The sequence below is a fragment of the Macadamia integrifolia genome, chromosome 6, assembly GCF_013358625.1.
Source record: "Macadamia integrifolia cultivar HAES 741 chromosome 6, SCU_Mint_v3, whole genome shotgun sequence".
Lineage (NCBI taxonomy): Eukaryota > Viridiplantae > Streptophyta > Magnoliopsida > Proteales > Proteaceae > Macadamia > Macadamia integrifolia.
The window spans coordinates 40,156,161-40,176,427 of NC_056562.1; the positions used below are offsets into that span (position 1 = coordinate 40,156,161).

The following is a 20,267-nucleotide window of genomic DNA, read 5'->3' on the forward strand; positions in this document are numbered from 1 at the left end:
TTTCATCACGCCAGTGCCTATGCGCATAGAGATGCACAACGAGATAACAATTTTTTTCCTAAAATATAACACAAAATTTTTTTTTATTTGATTTTGGTTTCCATTTAAGTTTTCGATTTCAATCTATTTTTTCTTACCGGTCTCCAAAAAACCAATCCAAAACTGTCCAATAAAGAATTCGGTTCAAACCAATTTTATTCAATCGAATCGGGTTGAATTTGAAACACTAACCAATAGCCATGTTACAATAACAAGAAAAAATATATATAGCGCAAGAATACCCCCACAGGAAAAAAAACCCCTGCATATGGGAGCATCTTCAGTTCATATAGAGGAGGGGTAACACGAATTCATATCTATTGTGTTTTGACAGTCATTTTCATACTTATCAATAGGTTGTCTAGATGATTAGAACGAATTGAAAATTATATGGATAAACATTTGATTTCGGATTCGATTTCTCATCTGTGCATTTAAGATTTCAGTGAAGACAAAATTAAATGAAAGAAAAGGTCATAAAACCCTTGTTGTAAACTTCTTGGCTCTTCTCTCTCTCTCTCTCTCTCTCTCTCTCTCTCTCTCTCTCTCTCTCTCTCTCTCTCTCTCTCTCTCTCTCTCTCTCTCTCTCTCATGTTGGTTTGGTTTTTTAAGGTTTGGTGGCGTGTGTTGCGTGTACGTCATAGATGTAATATAGGAATTGGCATATCGGATATGGATGTTCCCACAATGTTATAATCCACAAGTCTAGTCTTTGGGATGTGTTGATCGGTACTTGTTGACCGTTGAGTTTGAATATTTTTTTGGAAAAATTACCTGATTACCCAGTATTGGGTTTAGTTTTACAGAAATACTTATGATGGGTTTCACTCAACGTATCTATCCAAAAATAGTTTGCATATTACGAAATTAGCCAAAATAATGGAAGTCATACGCCAGACTTCGTATCCCTACGTGTTGGACATGATTCATGTTCCAATCAGTGAAAAAAATCCCAACTTTTAGTCCTCCGGTGGTTTTTGGGTCTCTTGCTTTGAAGTCTGAAGAAGCAAGAAAGATATTTAGAGAAGTAAATTGTTGCTCCTTGGCTTTCTTCCTTTGAAGAGCTGAAACCACGCCATATCAGTCCTTGAAAGATGGCTACACGGGGTAGCAGAGCGGAGAAAGTGAAGAGAATTTTCCAGCAATTCGACTTGAACAAAGATGGAGGTCTCAACAGAGAAGATATGGTGGCTTTAGTCGTTGCCGTCAACCCTAGAGTTAAGTTCAGCGATGAGCAGATCAATGCAATCCTCAACGAGGTCCTCTGCACCTATGGTGAGTTCATCGATGGAAAAAAGGGTCTTACCTATGAGGGTCTTCTCCGTACCTACGATGACGGTGCTGGCGATGTCAATCGAGACTTCGACGCCCTCGGCCTTGAGTTCGACTCCACTAAAGACATGGAAATGGCTTCCTAGGCCTCTTCATCATCAATTGCCGATGAGAGGGTGGTCGATCCTCATAAGAGGCAAAGGACCACTGCTTGGGCGGTTTCACCGAACCATGGGATCATCTTTGACAATACGTGGAAGCTTGTTGATGATTTGGAGATTTTGGTGAAGAGGTTGAAAGCAAAGCAGGTCAAGGATGGAGCAATGAAGGGGGATAACTTTGATGTCTACTCCGACCCTGGCTGGTCTAGGGAATTGGGACCCTCTTCGGAGCTCTCGGTCTCGGAGAAAAGGATCTTCTGGGACGACTCCACCCACGACTACGCCGTGTTTGTGAAGGAATTGGGGATTCTTAGAAGCAGAGCAGACGGCGCAAGGTGCAAAGAAGAAGCTTTCGATGGGCACATGGCGATTGGTCGGGTTCTTTACAAGCACCAGAGGTGGACCAACGACCTTCTCCATCTTGCTTGTTGTAAATTTAAAAAAAAAAAAAAATTGTAGAGACATCACCAGAGTCGGACCAGCGACCATCTCCATCCTGCCTGTTGTAAGTTATTAAAAAAAAATTGTAAGAGATAATCAAACGAAAAATCGGGATTTTTTGCACCGATCGGAACATAAATGATGTCCAACACATAGGGATACGAAGTCTGGCATACGGCTTCCATTGTTTTGGCTATTTTCGTAATACATAACTGTTTTTGAATAGATATGTTGAGTGAAACCCATCGTGAGTCTTTCTATAAAACTAAAACCAATACTGGGTAATCAGGTAATTTTCCCTACTTTTTAAAATATTGAACTATCGGTCTATAGAATATATAGTGAAACATTATAGATTCTAGGGTATCTCAATGACTTATGATTGATGCTGGTTTGTTTGACGTTTCAAACTTAATTTAATGGGTAATCAAGCAACTTTAGGATCCGTGTAATAATGCCCTAAGGTTGACCACCATGAATTTAGTTCAAGGTATCAGCGATATTGGTTTTAAAAAAAAAAAAAGTTAGGTATACCATCGGTATATCAATCTAGATCTATATTTCTTTCTCTCTCCTTCTAATTAGAAAAGTCTCATATGCTCCTTCCATCTTAATCCTTTAATTTGTTGAATCGTTAGTCTTAAGAAAGCCATTGGCATATCTAATCTCTTTCTAAAAAGATATTATAATGGGCATCATTTTTGTGAGATTATCATTGATTTTATAAGGTATTATCTAACACCATATTGGTATGGTTCTTCCTTTTTTTTTTTTTTTAATTAATATAAATTAAGGAAACACAATTATGAGACAGCAACTTAGGTACGTTAGCATTCTCTTTCTCTACTTCTCTCCTCTTCGCATTCCCTTTCCACCTTGCCTCTAATTGGTAAGGATGTCAATTGGTTCGCTTTTGGTTCGATTCCAAACGATGGTAAGATGAACCATTACCAAATCGAGAACCGATTTGGTTCCATATTTAGATACTCAAGCCGATTCTGATTCAGTTTTGGTTCCAATTCGGTTCTAATATGCAATTTTAATTCGGTTTGATACTTCGGTTATGAAAACGGTTCCACTTTTGAACCATGATTGTGATGGATCAAAGGCCATAATGGGCTCAAGTTATGGGCCTTATGGTTATTGCTAACTCCAAAATTGTCTTAGTATATAAATATGTGATGATAAATTGTAAAAAACACTTACCACCTAAAAGTAAAAAAAAGCTTGTAAAAACCACTCTTGAATTTTCAAAATTGAATATTAAAAAAAATCCAAGTTGAGTCTTAATGATACTACTATATAGGGGTTTTTCCTCTCTTTTGGTTTTAAGACAATTCGGTTCGGCTTCTATCCAAACCAATGGTTCTTACACTTGAAACCGAAACCAAACCGAACCAAGAAACATACTCACATACTCAAACCGAATTTGAACCAAATTAAATTCAGTTCAGTCTGGCTCACTTCATTAGGATCAATACCGGTTTTGGTTCCCAATTGACACCCTTACTAATTGGTGCACTCCTCCACCCCATGAGCCCTATAATTTAATACACCCAATTACAATTAGTGATTACTTATATTATTAAAATTAATTAAAACTAAATTGCTAACTATCTTGGTTGAGAAGAATGGAATTAAGGGTGTAAATCGGTTTGATTCAAAAGTGTTGGTGTGAATCGAATCGGTTTTGAAAATCAATACTCAACTCTAACCTATTTGGTATAATTCAATTTTGGTTCGTAGTTGTTTGGTTCGATTCCTTTCACTTGGTTCATATACTATGATACAATAGTATTATAAAATATTAATAAAATATAATATATTATACTATAATATAAAAGTATTATAAAATTTAATACTAATATTAATAATATAATAAGGGAAGAGATTCTTACCAAATTGCGTAATCCCTGCAACAATGTAAGGACATAAACATATATGAGAGTTTTTTTATTTCACAAGAGACATGACATTAATTTCGCGTTGTCTCGTTGTCGCGTTGTCCTATGTCTAGACCATGGATCTAGGGGATAGTATTGGTATTGATTTAGATAGGATTGGATTGATGAGTATTGGTCGGTTTTGCCTTTGTTTTAAAAAGTACAATTTTTTTACCAATTTACCCCTAAAACGATACGGGTAATCGATTTGAATAGGTCATGAATTGGGGATTGATCTCAACCGATATTGATACGATATAACTGATACAATACCGATAATTGAAACCATAGTCTAGACACAGGACTACACAACCAATCAGCCTTCTTTTACCCAATATATTAATATACTATAACATATTAATTAATATCCCAATTCAATTCAATTTGGATTTTCATTTGATTCTTAAGATGGAATCGGAATCGGAATTGGAATCAGAATCGAACACTAATTATTCCGCTCACATTAAGATACCTGCGATGTGACTAAGACGTAGATACATTGGAGATGGTACTGTGAATCCTACAACATATCTCAATCAACTATATTTATATATCTCTTTTTTTTTTTTTTTTTTTGGTAGGAACTATATTTATATATCTCAATCAAAGGAATAAATTAAGTTCCTTTCCCTGTGGATGACCTCCTCCACTGGGACTCTGGGAGTAGGAACTGGGAAGGGAAGAGAAGGGACCACAGGGGAAGACAGACGCGTGAATATGTCATTATTCATATATTTTCTTCTTCAACCAAAGAAGGAAAAATAAATAAATAAATAATATTTTCTTTCATTAAATACACCTTTCTTCCTATTAAGGTAATATCATAATTTCCTTCCACGTTCCAGATTTGGAATTTGTTATCGTCGTCGTGGGAGTCTTAAATGGGAGCAGGCATTCAAAATTTATTACCAACGCGTCTTGAGGCATCATAATACTACTTCTACACATGGTGGGTGAGGAATTAATATTTTTTGTAATAATAAAATTAAATTATTTTTCAAACAACAATTTTGTTCTTGTGATGTTAAAATTTTGGGGAAGTGTTTCTTATGTGGGAGCCGTGGAGTGCAGCTCTTGTACGTGCAAAATCATATAGAGGTATCATTTTTCATTTCATGGAGAGCAAGTCGATCATTCCACCCCTCCCCCCGCAAAACCATATTGTAAGTCATTTCATGTGAAAAGGAGAGGGATGCACAAAGGTATCCCCGGTGGCTCAGAGAACTTTTCTAGATGAATTAAGAGATTTTCTCTTCATGTTGAACAATTATTGGTGTTAGGGACTTGGGTTGTACTCGTTATTAAAAGCTAATTGTTAAAGGAGAGGTGTTCGATTAAATCCATATATGTTATATATTTACATTGTGTTATTCACGTTCAATGTGGGATTTATTACTTTCACATAGGATCTCAACACTTGGGGCTACAAAGTATAGAGCATAATTTTAAAGAACAAAGACCCACTAGCCTATTGGTGTAGGATACACCCAGATATTATAGGACACAGTAACACCGTTCTATTTCTATCCATCATGCATTGACGATGCTCTCACATCTTCCATTTGACCCACAATCTATATATCAAAGTATTTAAAACCATGGTGGGGCCTCTTAGTAATGGTAGATTCCACAGAGACAAGATCATAAGGTGAGAGTAATAAGAGTGGTCAAAAGATTTGGCCGCCATACACGAAGGAACCAAATCTACCACAGCAATTGTCAAAAGTTCATACTATGTGGGAATGGGCCCACACCCATGTAAGTCGGCCCTTGCCTTTCTCATAGTCTTAATGGCTCTAACCCTAATCCCAACCTGTGTGTACATATTATCCATTACGGCTAAAGTTTTCCAAACTCAAAAGGACCAATATGTTGTTCCCCCCCCCCCCTATTTCAACTAATCTTAACTGCCTGTCTACTTGCTATATAGTATCTGTGAACTCTCATTTTCTTAATTTTTCCACCTTCTTTCAATCCATTTCTAACTTCTCTTAGCCAACATCTCATCTAATCTCATCTCATTTAATATTATATTGTCACTCATAAATATAGATCCCAGAAGCTCAAATTATCATGTGGAGATAGGTATAAGAGGAAACTGAAGGTCTCAAGGATAATCGATATGAAACTGTCGCCGCACGTAAATATAGACCCCAAAAACTCAAATTATTATTTGGAGATAGGTATATGAGAAAACTGAAGGTCTCAAGGATAACCAATATGGAACTGTATGTTCTCTTAATACTCTTTCTCATGTAGATAAGATGAAATATGCATATGTGTAACGATGAATAAAGACACGTTTGAAGACACCTACAATAGGAATCGAGATAACCCACTTTGATAGGTTGTTGATTACTTATTCTAATAAAATTTATGCTAATTAAGTTGAATTAAATGTCAAAAGGCAATAGAGCACTTCCTTTTCATGAATTTTCAGCGAAGAAAAAGGATAATAGTATATATTACATTAATATAGTTGCATGTTGTGTTTACTTTCCTTTTAAATTTCCTCACTTTAAAAAATGAAAAGAGTTTTCTTCATCTACAGCGAACGACTCACCAATACCGCAGTAGGGAGGAATCAACACGCCACACCAATTAGTGTTCGGAAAATAGTATTATTTATATTTGATAAAAAATAATAAAAAACTCATGTGAGAAGTAAACTATACACCCGCGTCGTGGCAGTCTTTTTCCTATGGTACAAATGGGAATCAAAGAAACACGTATTGAAAGTCAAACAGCCAAACGTCACCTTCAGACTGCCAACACTCACCAATACCCCAATGGCCATTACTCTACCCTGCTGGGCTGGGAAAAACTCCTTTAAATACAGAACTTCCTCTTCCATCTCTCTACCATTTTCTTCTCCCCCCTCCCCCTTTCCCCAACTGAGAAGTTCAAAGGAACTTCTCTCTTCTTCTTCTTTAAGGCCTCTGGTTCCTCCTCCTTCACTCTACACATCTCCTCTGTATAATTCTTTTTTGCAGAAGCCATGGGAAGTCAACCTGCACCATATGAAAGCCCTGTTAAGGTATGCTTAGTTGGATCAACTTTTTCTGGGTTTTATTAAGTTATAGTTTGCATGGAACTCAAAACTCCATTTATGTTATCTGGGTATCTCAAAATCCTTCCATTTCCCATTCTTCTCTTGTATGATAGAACAACTTTTCTGGTTTCTTTCTGATTAGTGTTTTAATCTGAACTCAGAAGTTAAAATAGTATAGACTGACTTGAAGTTGGGAATTGGGTTTTGGGTTTGGCTATAAAAAGCTTGAATTATATATATAGATTAATCTATCTCTACTCTTCTCAAGATGTGCATTTCTTCAATATTTGAGATCTAGAAGACAGATCATAGATGGATCCTTCAGCTAGTGATAGTATTAATAATTGGAATCCTCAACTTGAGGAGCTTGAATTCAGGCTTTCTGTTTGTTTTACAGTCCTTTTCAGTTTTCTCTACCATCAGTTCCCTTACCCATTACACAAGGTGTTCTATGATCCTATCAGAAAAGTTAATTTTGTTGACTGACTTGAGCTGGGTTGTCTCCAAAGTCCATTTCATGAGATGGGATCCTTCAAAATTTTGGATTTATCTCTCCACTCACCTTTTGGTTTCTTCTGGGCCTTTGGATTGTTTTTTCATTTCAGAAACAAAAACAAAGGAAGAGAAGAAAAAAGAAAACCCCAAAATGATATCTATGGTTCTATACCATTGACTTTGGATATAATTTTGAAAAAATTACATGATTATCCATTTTTGATTTTTTTTTTACAAAATTACTCACACAAAAGTTTAATTAACAAAAATACTCAAAATTAGGTTTCACTTTACAAAATTACCCACCTAAATTTTAAGTTAACAAAAATACCCAAAATTGAGTTTGGGTTTACAAAACTACTAGAGAGAGAGAGAGAGAGAGTATGGCAAGGAATTAGAGGACGGTGAGGAAGTGAGGCCAATCCAGTGGGCAGCTTCCAGCTGTCAAAGATCATGCACCCAGGTCAATCTCTTTTTTTTCCCTCCCTCTTGAGGTGGAAGATGGTCCACCAACAATCAAATAAATTTATATTAAATTTTTTTTTCTAATGGAGAAAAGAAGATTACATGATCTTGTAGCCCTTGATCCAAATACAAAGCGGGTGAAATGATGGCTTTACCCTTACGAAATATAAAATAGACGGTCATCCTTATTGATGCCCTTGTGTGTTCTCTTATTTGTCCCTCCCTGAAATGGATTGGGATCCTCTTTTGGGTGTTGATCATCCAAGTCTTGTTTATAGCTATCTGGGGGATCGATATATGTCTAAGCGGTGATTCAATGGTTCTAGACACGGCTTTTCTATTCCGATCAATAGAAACACAGCCGTTGAATCACCGCTTGAACACATGTTTATCTTCCAAATAATTATAGACAGACTTGGAGATCAACGATCAGAAGAGGAGCTAGATCCCCCTATAACAAAGATCACATGACCAACTAGCATTTTTATTTCCCCCGAATTTCTTTATGCGAAAAAGATAGATGAACAAGAGTCTAAGGGGGCAACGCAGCTTGGTATAAACCATAAACTCGGACGCACTTAAAGTTTTGGGATACAAGTCAAGAGTGGGGTGGAAGCGAAAATGGCAAAACAACTACTATAGAATTGAAAATTCTGACTACCTCTCTCTCTCACTTTGGAGGCGATCCTAAGGTACCATGCCCATGGCTTGTTCTGATCTCATAAGTTTACAACGGCCTTTATTAAATTATTGCTTCATTTCTTCCTTCCTTTCTAATTTTACGTAGTGGGTCTCCACCTCTAGTCTCTATAGAAAGAGTAGACTGCGTTGAAGATTTAATGTCGGTCAGCATGAGCCCAGGATTAATAATCAATCACAGGCTTTGGTTACTGGGTCTCCATCTCCAGTGCGTTTTGTTGACTTTTGAATCCAATTGGAACGCCATCTTCTTCCTCCATGGAAGGAACTAGGAAGGAAAACTGGTGAATGGGGAATGGGATGGTGATGGTTCCCATGTTCATTACTTGAAAGTTGTTTCTTCATTATAGTGTTTATTTCCCTGTTCTACCCAAAAGTTTTTTTTTTTTTAATTAATTTCCCTGTGTTATGACTTATGATCTGATTCTCTCTGTTTTTCCTTGTTTTGTTTGTGTTTGGTTGTTATCCAATGGCAGGCAAGATCTGAGAAAGAGAAGGCCATCGAGGAGTGGCTTCCCATCTCTGCATCTCGGAATGCCAAATGGTGGTATTCAGCCTTCCACAATGTCACTGCTATGGTTGGCGCTGGTGTTCTCGGTCTTCCCCATGCCATGTCCGAGCTTGGATGGTTAGTACTTCTGTCACCCAGTCACTTATAAAACCCAGTATCGCCTTTTCTCATAAAACATGAATTTTAGCATCATTCTATAGAGTTTGTAGTAACCCCTCTTCAGGTTTATGGTTGCTTTCAAATGGGTTTTGATCAATTTTTGTTATCCTTGAAGTTTTCATTGTTTAACATCAGATCACATTCCCCTTATATGTTTCTTTTTTTCTCTCTTTCTGGGTTTAAATCAATTTTATTTCAGGGGTCCTGGTGTGGTTATCCTCATTTTATCCTGGGTCATCACTCTGTACACACTATGGCAAATGGTTGAGATGCATGAAATGGTACCAGGGAAGCGATTCGACAGGTACCATGAGTTGGGTCAGCAGGCTTTTGGTGAAAAACTGGGGCTATGGATTGTTGTTCCACAGCAACTGCTAGTGGAAATTAGTGTAGACATAGTATATATGGTCACAGGAGGGACTTCACTGAAGAAGTTCCATGACGTTATTGTCCCCGACAAGAAGATCAAGCTCACCTACTTCATCATGATTTTCGGCTCTTGTCACTTTTTTCTCGCTTTCCTTCCCAACTTCAACGCCATCTCTGGTGTCTCCTTGGCTGCAGCTATTATGTCGTTGAGGTAAATTCTCTTTCTCCTTATTGTCCTTAAATAAGGAGATCAAGCTCTCCTATTTGCGTCCTACTGTTAAAGTCTTAAGGGTGTCAATCAGTTCGGATTCAGTTTTTCAGTTTGATTCAGGATACAATATGTACAATTCGAAATCAGATTGAAACTGAATAATTTATAGCATTTCGGTTTTGGTTTTATTGAATTCATTTACGGTCTTGGTAATTTGGTTGAAATTCGATATAATTGGAATAAACTTCTGAAACAAATAAAGTTGGAAAGGAAATTACAACCTCATGAAGATACAGTCCCATAAAGTCAAATCAGTACCTTTCAACCTTTTTTATGCAACTCAACAAAGAAATCCATAGTAGGTAATTTCGCACAAACCAAACAAAGAAATGTGATTGTAGGGTTTAGTATGATTTAGGTTCGATTCGGATTTGATTTAGACAAGTTACACTTTATTCACTATGGTTCAAACCGACTGTTTTTATTCTAAAACCCAACTGAATTTTTTTTTTTTTTTTGGTTTGATTATATTAAGTTTTAAATGGCCGGTTCCAATTCTGAATTGACACCCTTAGTTTCTGGCCAGAACCACGTATTGAGTTTAATCTCTTGATGATCTCTTGAGATTAGGTGACATTTATATTGGTTCTACTGATTTATAATGCTTTTGTTGTTCATATATACAGTTATTCCACCATTGCTTGGACGGCTTCAGTTCACAAGGGGGTTCAAGAAAATGTTGACTATTCCTACATAGCCTCCACCACAACAGGGAAGGTCTTTAACTTCTTGAGCGCCCTTGGTAGTGTAGCTTTTGCCTATGCTGGGCATAATGTGGTTCTAGAGATCCAGGCAACAATTCCTTCTACACCTGAAAGGCCTTCAAAGAAGCCTATGTGGAGGGGTGTGCTAGTCGCCTATATCATTGTTGCCATTTGTTACTTCCCTGTTGCACTTGTTGGGTTCTATATCTTTGGCAATAGTGTGGATGGCAACATTCTTATCTCACTAGACAAACCCAAGTGGTTGATTGCTATGGCTAACATGTTTGTTGTCATCCATGTTATTGGGAGTTATCAGGTGGAGTTTTTTTCCTTGATGGTTTTGATTAGTCTATTTTTTTCTTGCCATTGTTCATCTAATCCCGAGTCTTCCTTTGTTTTTGTTGGATTCAGATTTATGCAATTCCAGTGTTTGACATGATGGAAACTGTGTTGGTGAAGAAGTTGCATTTCACTCCTTGCTTTAGGCTTCGCTTCTTTACAAGGACAACATATGTTGGTAATTATCTCTCTTTCTTCATTGAATGGGTTTTGAAATCTGACTAATAATCACTGCTTGGGCTCTTCTGGCTTCTGTTAATGTATATTTTTATGCTTGGGTGTGCAGCACTTACCATGTTCGCTGGTATGACCTTCCCATTCTTTGATGGGCTACTTGGGTTCTTCGGAGGCTTTGCTTTTGCACCTACAACATACTTTGTAAGTTAAAATTTCCCTCTTCTTCCTTTCTGGAACAGCCCAACATGCTTTTTCTCTTTCTGAAATAGAAAACCCATTTTAACTTTTGCCCCCCCCCCCCCCCCCTTCTCTTGTCCCTCCTGAAACTTTCAGCTCCCTTGCATCATGTGGCTTGCCATCTACAAGCCAAGAATATTCAGCTTATCTTGGTGTACAAATTGGGTATGCATTATGCTTATCTCTCTCTCTCTCTCTCTCTCTCTCTCTCTCTCTCTCTCTCTCTCTCTCTCTCTCTCTTTTTGGAGTTACATATGTTAAACTTTGGGTTCATGGGTTTTTGCAGATCTGCATCATACTGGGACTTTTGTTGATGATTCTAGCACCCATTGGTGGACTTAGATCAATTATCATTGATGCCAAGAACTACCACTTCTACTCATAGATCTTCACCCGAGGGAGGTTATTTAAAAAGGAACCGACGAAGAAGAAGATGATGATGATGATGATGCCAGTGATGAAAAGGCCTCACCTGGCTGAGCAACGTTAGTTTTTCAGTGAAACAGACCACTTTGGTTAATTTGTGGAGTTTGGGTACATTGGCTCCTCTGTTAAGGAGGGTTAGCATACCCATGCAACGAATTGAATTGGGAGGATAAATCATTGGATGAGCCTATTTTCCATTTGTTGTTTCAGTGTCTACATTATTTGAGTGACTGGTTCTAGCATTTGTGTTATTACTTGTGGGTTTGAATTCTTGATATGTCAAAAAGCGGATGTAAATGATATTTTGTTTCTCTTTGCAACTCTGTCTTGTATTAGTTTCAAACAAATATGGAATGTCAAAGGGCTTTCTTGTTCCTTTTCACAATATCGCAATTCAAAACATGTGAGGTATGTAAGGCCAGTAGGGGAGGGGATTGAAGATTGAACAACTTCAATTTGAAGGTTCTATTTGCAATCATAATTGCAGAGTTCATCAGTTCCACCTAAGTCACAAATTCTCCTTAACATGATAAATGCCTAGTGGTGTCTAATGGTTGGTTCAGTATGAATTCAGTTGGGGTTTTTATTGGTTTTTTGGCAACTGGACTGAACTTGTTCAGTCTGCAAAAGCCAAACTGAAACCAATAACTATTCCCAGAAGAAGATGCCATTAATTTGATGAGAAATAAGAAAGGAATATCAAAAATTCAAGAGGCTGAAGCTGAAGCAGCTACTTTCAAAATAACCGAAAGTAAAGCAACGACTAGAGTGAAAGAGTCAAAAGGAGGATTCCTCACTTCTTTCTCTAATTCAAAACCATGCATACAACTTTCAACTCACATGGCTGAAGATGAGTTCTTTCTTTTTCATTCAGTTTCAAACCGTCGGTTATCATCTTTTTCAAATTTTGATTCAAACGATCGGTTTGCCTCTCATTGGTTTATGAAAATCAAACCTAATATCAACCCAATGATGATCGATCCATCAATCGATTTTTTACAGCCTTTTACATGGGTGTGCAAATTCTTTCATTGGCTGTTTTCTCTAATTGTTCACTGTTGATTGGTCCCCATAAAATATGAGACCCATCTTATCTGTGGATGACTTTTTACATGGACCAAGGCAATACAATGGGCCGGATCTATTTGTGATATCCGCTCATTAAGATGATACTATTTTCAAAAGATGGACCCAAAAGAGAGCATGTTTCCCCAGTTCCTTCTGTGATTTCATGCATATAGAAATGCCTCACAGGTTCTGTTGTAGTCTGTAACAAGACTGAACTGCTTACATTGGATCCCCATCAAGTTGATTCTCAACAGAGCAAAACCTATTGTTACAAAAGACAACTCTATACATAAATAAGAGGTTGTTCTAATAAAAATCCCCACTAGACTCGGCCAGAATGCTGTAAAGAAACTCATCTTCATCCTCCTCGTCATCAGCACTATTTTGGTCTTCCTCTGTTTCTCATTCATCTGCATATCAGCCTCTTTGTTCATTACTCCCTTAGAACAGGCTTCTCTGCACATCTGCTGCTTGGTCACCACAAGGTACTAACTCTCCGGTCCTGGATTTATATCCTTATAATTGAAGCACTTGTTCTGTCCAGATTCTTGTGATAATTTAGCTCTACAAAGGTACCCCCTCCAATGCCCTTAGCTGACCTCCCAGGATTCACACATATGCACTTTGATTGCTCATCCCCTTCCATTCTCCCATCAACAGAAAGTACCTGCAAAAAGCAATTGCATTGCAGCCTTCAAATCCCTCACTACAAGATTAAAAAATTCTACACAAATTTCACCCAAAACAATACCGCATGCAATGAAATATCTAGAAGTTTCTTCTAATACTTATGAAAGAATTGCTCAATAAATGTGCCCCGTGCACCACAAAATCTGAGCACATGCAACTGTTTACATAAGTAATCCTTTCCATTAATCAGTGACTGATGGAGATAAAGATCTACAACCCTCGATCTGAGAAAGGCAGGACATTGAAATGGCAAATCATAATTACCTTCACAAATGGAGCCAAGTCTGAAGGCAGGACTAGAATATCGGGAATTGAAGAGATCTGCATAGCTTCTGGAGCAAGTGACAGATCCAAGGGAACACCTTCTGAGGGTGGATACAAGGGGTAAAAGCTGCTAAAACATAATAATTAGTTCTCTGATTATTGGAAACTTCTGTCATCATTAAAATTGAATAGGTTTCTTCTAATAACAATGCATAACACATGCCTATGCTGGCTGAGTAAATGAATGGCTAATCGACTCATTCGGTCGCCAGATGATCCATTGGCTGGGTTTCGTGAGATTTCCTCCCCACTAAGCTGTTTCAGGATATCCACCGTGCAGCAACCTACCTTGACCTGAAGCTCAAAACTGTGATTCAAATGCTCTCATGATATATATAGCTATCTAGAGATGACAGAAGGAACTATAAAGCTTAAAACAAATTATTTCATCAAAATTTCAATGAAATCATGACAATCATAAAAAGCATTGTCCAAAAGGAAATTTCTAGTGACTATGGTATTACTAATTCTTGTAAAACTCTAGAAACTCATCCCTGAGAGTTTAACTTGAAGACTCAGAAAATTACTTAGCTCAGTCGCCTATAACTACCAGAAAATTACTTAGCTCAGTTGCCTATAACTACCCAGATATCCAACCATACCTTAATCATAAAATTTTAAAGAACTGAATAGGCACAGACAACATGATATGGAATTCAAGTATCTACTCCTTTGACTTTGGATCAAAAGGAAGGTCACTTGTCAACTCTCACTGATATTTTCTACATGGTAGGTTTCTTTCAAATGAATAAAAGAACCACCTTCCTTTAGGTGCAGTTGTCAAATGAGATACGAGGGAATCATATTTTACTTCTATTTTTTCTTTTGACAGGCTTTAGATACTGCAAATGCTATCGAATTGACCATTTTTATGTAACCTTGCAAAGGATTGGGATAATGCATCTGCAAAGATGAGATTATGAGGCTAAAAAACAAGGTATTAGCCACATCAAGACATTACGGCACTTCTGACCAGCTCAGCTGTTTTTCACTTTCGCTTCCAAAACAACCTGACACCTCAACTTTCCTTTCAATGCTTGTCAAGCATATCCAAGCTTACTAGGTTTTGGCAGGCTGGTGGATACCTGACACTGCAACTTCATGCCTGTGTAAAGTAGGAGTTATTTGTTTGTCGTCCACATAACTCGATCAAGGTTTTGGTTCTTCCATTTAGACATTAAGAAGCAGTGCAATGCCATGACAATAAGTGACATGGAAGCTATCGTGCATGAACCACAAAGCTATCGTTGCAATAGACCTGGGCTTTGACACCTATTTTACCCTGCTTACCTGCCACCCTTGCCCCACCTCCCAACACACACACATGAAAAAAGTAATCATAGAAGGGATATTCAGGATGTACCTCATTTGCATAGAATTGGCTTGGATTTGAAAGACTACTTATCTGGGTCAACAAATTCAAATTCAAGACTTATTGGATTTCAATAATTATCAAGATCCAGAAGAAATACATGATCCGGTATTTTGGAAACTAAATAAAATCCAACAAAGGGCACATACCTGATTTTTTAGATCAGAAGGATGGATATCAAATGCAGGCTGTAAAATCAAAATTAACATAATCTGAGTCCCAATTTTGCATATTTGGATGGCCTTTTGAACACAAGTCAACAGATTAAATCACTGAAGGAAATAAATTTATAAAGCCCAGCAAATGAAAAACACCTGAGGGTAAACAAAATCATGGTTTGCATCTCGAATGGATGGAACAAGAATCACTCGAGCAGCAGAACCCATAAATTCAGCATAATCTTGCAACTGCATAAGAAAGATGGAGATAAGAAAAAGAAAATGTCTCCTACAAAACATTTTTACAAATGTAGGACTACTAACCCTTCTAAGAATTTCCACACGAAAAACTTCTACAAAGCTTCTATGAACAGTTCCTTTCTTAATCTCAGGATGTTCAGAATCAACAAATGGCCCCAGCTGCCAACAGATTTCAAGAAGTTACAAAAGAAAAAAAAACTACTTTCTAAGTCTACTAAGACGGATAAATATTCTAAATGCAAACTGAATTGAACGATTGAAGGCTGTTTACCAGCATAAGCAATTGAGGCTGTTTTCTGCTTGCATAAGCTAGCAGTTCTACTAAAGGCTCAAATAACAAGTTATCAGATGTTGTGAAGGGACCTGCCGCAATAACCTGTCAAAAGTTCCCAGAGCTAGTATAAATACACCTAGAAGGATCTGCATGTAAAATCAAGATGAGGAATAAATGCAGACACCGCTATGTATTTGAACATCAGTTTACATGACATTAACGAAATACAGCTATCAGAGCATGCTCAACTATAAGAACGATGATAGATAATCTAGGTATGTACTGGAAGTAACATGTCAATTTTTCCTTTCACCTTTTCAATAATTAGAACATATGAAAAATAAGGAAATAAAATAAATTATACACCATAGTTCTAACATAATATACTGTTGTCACTCATTTTAGTTAATACCATATGCACACAATAGTGATAAGGCACAATGCGTTGTTTCTGTATCTTAATCTCTGGTGCATTTAAATACACGCTTACATACCAATGATAGCTCCCCAAGCATAGTGGAAGGAGTTGGCTGAAATTCTTGGTCAAGAGCTTGCTTCTTTGCAGGAGGCAAACCCATGTCAGGAGGAGGCAAAAAAGGAATAGCATCTACTACTTTAGATGCAACCAAACAGTGTCCACTGGGATTGTGACCCTCAACACCAACCACCTACAACAAATCAATTCCTCGAGAATTCATTTAATTCATTAACCTCACAAGAACTGAAATTTCACTGACCTGGAAATCTGAATATTACCTGTCCCGGGAAGAAGGAAAACTGGGTCAATTTCTGTATGTCAAGACGCACGCGTTGACCACCAGAATGCTCAACACTGCCAAAAATCAAAACTCATAAGTAGCAGAAAATTTTATGGCAACTGCAACAGGACAGGAGAAGAAGTGTCATCTGTGGCCGTTTGATAAAGTACCCACTACTTGTGTCCAACCAAAGCATTTTTTAAGCTGAAAAGCTACCAAATTATGCTCTTAATTGGCCTTTTTCCGTGTACCCTATCCTGGCCACCAAATTATCATGGGTGGACCAGTATAAACATATAAAACCTTTTGGCCTGTTCTGTTATGAGAAACAGATTCTTCCAGTCCTCCATTCCTTTTGCAAGACTTCTTTGAGCCGAATATTCAAACTCATTGTAACTGAGCTTTTCTAGCTGTACAGTGCATGTAAATGAATGATGGGGAAGAATATTGCTCCCTACCTGCTTTGCAATAGAATGGACTTCTCATTCAGACGACCTTCTCCATCACAACACACCATGCCAACTGAAAACACACTTTTCTGAAATAACAGAAGTTGTCAATAGCATGGAATGTGTGACTAAATCAAGTCAACAATTAATTTAATTGGCGATTGAAGCACAAAGAAAATACCAACAGCATTAAAGCTAGAATTGGGATCTTCTGATGAATGCATTTATCAGTACCAAAATCAAACTTCCAAATTCAAATGAAATGCGGCTGAGGGACAATTCATTTAACTTTAAAATTGAAACATTCTTATACAAAAATCAAAATCACAAACACAGTAATTAATACAAATAATTAAGACTATCATATCTTGCACAGTATTTCTTCTAAACATTTCATAACCCCAAAGAGGGGTTACAAATCCTTATGGCAAATATATGGTTTGACAAAAAACAAAGAGGTTCATGAGGCAGCCCAATCACCTGAGAAGCCACTGTGGGATCCGTTGGTTCCTCATAGAGTTCAGAAGCAACAAGTGCATTTGCATACTTTATGATGCGGTCTTCAAGGGAACTGAACTGAATCACCAAAAATTGATTTAAGCATAGTATACTAGACATCAATTAGAGTAAAACTTAGGTAACAAAGACACAGAACAGGTGTCAGCGACCTACATGGCACCTGCTGTGAAAACCAATATAAAGATTATGTAGAATATTTTTTTAACAAAAAATATGAGCTTCCTGAGATGGCATCATTTTAGAATAACTAGTGCTTGTTGGATAGATAAAACATCTCCAAATGTACTCACCCTGTCTTCAATTCTGTCGTACATGAATCTGCAACCTGGTTCTGGCTGTGACACATGAACTAGCAAGGAACACTTCACGCTGGGTCTGACCCTCTTGATGACATCATCCTCAAGACTCTCAAAATTGTCCTCTTTTATGCCATTCTCTATAGCCGGTGGGTTATTGAAAGAAAGTTGTACCACGAACTTGGTTTTCCTTTGTCCGAAAGGAGTGATATGGTTACTCACAAGCTTTAATTGTTTTCCAGATGTGGACTTCCCATTTATTCCAGGCATAAAATTAGATAAGTCTGAATGGATTATTTCTGATCTATCCACTGGAGTACCAAGAATACCTTCTTTTGTATCCTCATGCTCATCATTTAGAATCCTACAAAAGGGTTGTTATTGGTTGGTTGGCATATAGATAATCTCTTTTAAATGTTAATGTTTCAACACAAAGGACAAGTAAAATGGATGAAAACTTGAAAATAATACTTGATGATCAAAGAGGTATGGAACTACCACACCTTAATGGAGCACTGACACATTTGTTTGTATCCAAAGGTAGGCCAGAAAGGAAAATTGACAAGAACACTTAAAACCTCTACTATCATCAACATAACCCTCCACACCCATCTAGTTTATAAGTAGGGAAAAGGTATCATTGAAAGGCAGCGATAGAGGTTATAATGAAATGCCAAATTGTCTTACAACAACGGTAAAAAATGGGGGAAAAAATACATAAATATGACCTGACTATTTGGGCCTCAAACAATAATTTGTAAGGGATATAAACTGAATTCAATGCTCACATGTCGACATCATTACTGGAATAGATGTGCAAATTGGGATCCTCTTTAGTTACCAAGTCCTTCTGCTCATTTTGTAGGTACAATAAGAAACCATCCATGTGAGCATTCTGCACCGAGGATCCATTAAGTTGTCTGTTCCATGAAAAAAAAACATAAATATTAATAAACCTAGCAGAAGTATAATACCCCTTGGAAACTATTAAACTTAATAGAATTTTTCTTCAGGTTTCTCCAACCCCCAACAGAAATAGAAGCTAAAATGCATCAAACCAAAATCAATGATATCCACCAACAAATTAAGAAAATTGTAACCCTAACAATAAATAGCGATTCTCAATTTCTCATAGAACGGTCGCTACATGCCTTGGATAAAAAGCAGTTGAACTAAATATATACCGAATAAGCTGAAAATTAGAGATCTTGAGAACTGATTTACCTATTGAGGTAGTAAACCTCCCAGCTTGAAACGAGATCGGAAGGCCCGAGCTTGAAATTTATGCAGAAAGTGAGACCTAAACAAAGAAGCACACATTTCAGTAGATTTGCAGGAAATGGGGATGTGAAAAAATAAGAGAACGGAAAAGAACTAACATTTCTTCAGTACTTCTTCCTCATCTTCGAGAGAAAATCCACTCCTTTCAAACTGTGCTTTGATCTCTTCCTCCATAGTCTAGGGTTTGCCTTCAGGCTTGAACTGCGCGAAGTCACAAATAGCCAGAGACGGACAAGAACTAACAAAGAAATAAAAGGCGGGAAATTTTTTGTTTTCTTTCACAGCACTATCGACAGTGAAGGAGTTTGTTTCACTATCATTTAGTTTACCCTCATAACACTTCTTGGTGGGTTGTAGTGGAGGGGTAGACTTGTAAATTCATTTTTTTTTTTATTCTCAACATAGGCATCCTCTCCTCCGGCGCCGGCAGCCCCGCCACTTTTTCTCTCTTCTCACCTATACAAGTCCTAAATGGTAATAAAGGGAGGGAAGGGATGGGAGTCCCAACAATTACCTCTCCCAGAAGCTTCCCGCAGTTTCACGAAACCAGTTTTCCCCATTTCCAAGCTCGATCCCAATCCTGATAGCCACCGCCACCTTCATTAAGAATGTGACCGGAATCTTTGCCGGAGCTCATCTGCAGAACCATCGACGATTCCTAGCCACGATTCCGGCCGAAAGGAAACTCATTGCCCGTGTAAATTGGAATCAGTCGAAAGAAGATATCTTGGATCCCGCTCCTCTCCATAGAGCCAAGGGACGAGAGTGTGATCCCACGGCTTGGAGGAGGATCTTAACACGCATCTCAAGTTCACTCTGGGTTGAAACTGTTGAGAAAATTACATGATTATCTATTTCTGGGTTTTTTTCTATAAAATTACCCACCAAAAGTTTTAGTTAACAAAAATACTTAAAATTAGATTTTTTTCTTTACAAAATTACCCATATAAAGTTTAAGTTTATAAAAATACCCAAATTTAAGTTTGGGTTTACAAAACTACTCATTTTAAATTTTAGTAATAAAAAAATACATGATTATATATGAAAGATGAAGAAT

General features: G+C 37.4%; 3 protein-coding genes across 5 annotated transcripts; 2 read left to right on the forward strand and 1 right to left on the reverse strand.

Annotated features, from left to right (window-relative positions):
- The first annotated feature begins 1,133 nt into the window (after window positions 1-1,133).
- Window positions 1,134-2,152, forward strand: LOC122082299 (uncharacterized TPR repeat-containing protein At1g05150-like). Its single transcript, XM_042649758.1, has 3 exons — window positions 1,134-1,388; window positions 1,458-1,870; window positions 2,140-2,152. The coding sequence occupies exons 1-3, from the start codon at window positions 1,134-1,136 to the stop codon at window positions 2,150-2,152; spliced, it is 681 nt and encodes a 226-aa protein (XP_042505692.1).
- Window positions 2,153-6,723: 4,571 nt separating this feature from the next.
- LOC122081270 (lysine histidine transporter 1-like) lies at window positions 6,724-12,143 on the forward strand. 2 transcript variants are annotated; one of them, XM_042648308.1, is made up of 8 exons: window positions 6,724-6,893; window positions 9,044-9,195; window positions 9,437-9,817; window positions 10,504-10,897; window positions 10,993-11,098; window positions 11,207-11,298; window positions 11,431-11,499; window positions 11,621-12,143. In XM_042648308.1, the coding sequence occupies exons 1-8, from the start codon at window positions 6,855-6,857 to the stop codon at window positions 11,717-11,719; spliced, it is 1,332 nt and encodes a 443-aa protein (XP_042504242.1). In that variant the 5' UTR covers window positions 6,724-6,854; the 3' UTR covers window positions 11,720-12,143. The 2 variants fall into 2 exon arrangements, with proteins under 2 accessions (XP_042504242.1, XP_042504243.1); XM_042648309.1 differs by lacking the exon at window positions 6,724-6,893 and adding an exon at window positions 8,748-8,870.
- Window positions 12,144-12,902: 759 nt separating this feature from the next.
- On the reverse strand, window positions 12,903-19,993 carry LOC122082767 (DNA polymerase alpha subunit B). Of its 2 annotated transcripts, XM_042650533.1 has the most exons (17): window positions 19,725-19,993; window positions 19,309-19,411; window positions 19,154-19,229; window positions 18,718-18,849; window positions 17,924-18,293; window positions 17,595-17,690; window positions 17,124-17,203; window positions 16,664-16,739; window positions 16,402-16,575; window positions 15,905-16,009; window positions 15,697-15,792; window positions 15,529-15,621; window positions 15,364-15,402; window positions 15,206-15,247; window positions 14,006-14,136; window positions 13,783-13,909; window positions 12,903-13,495 (listed from the first exon to the last, which is right to left on the reverse strand). In XM_042650533.1, the coding sequence occupies exons 2-17, from the start codon at window positions 19,382-19,384 to the stop codon at window positions 13,337-13,339; spliced, it is 1,872 nt and encodes a 623-aa protein (XP_042506467.1). In that variant the 5' UTR covers window positions 19,385-19,411; window positions 19,725-19,993; the 3' UTR covers window positions 12,903-13,336. The 2 variants fall into 2 exon arrangements, with proteins under 2 accessions (XP_042506467.1, XP_042506466.1); XM_042650532.1 differs by having other exon boundaries at window positions 19,309-19,992.
- Between the last annotated feature and the right edge of the window lie 274 nt (window positions 19,994-20,267).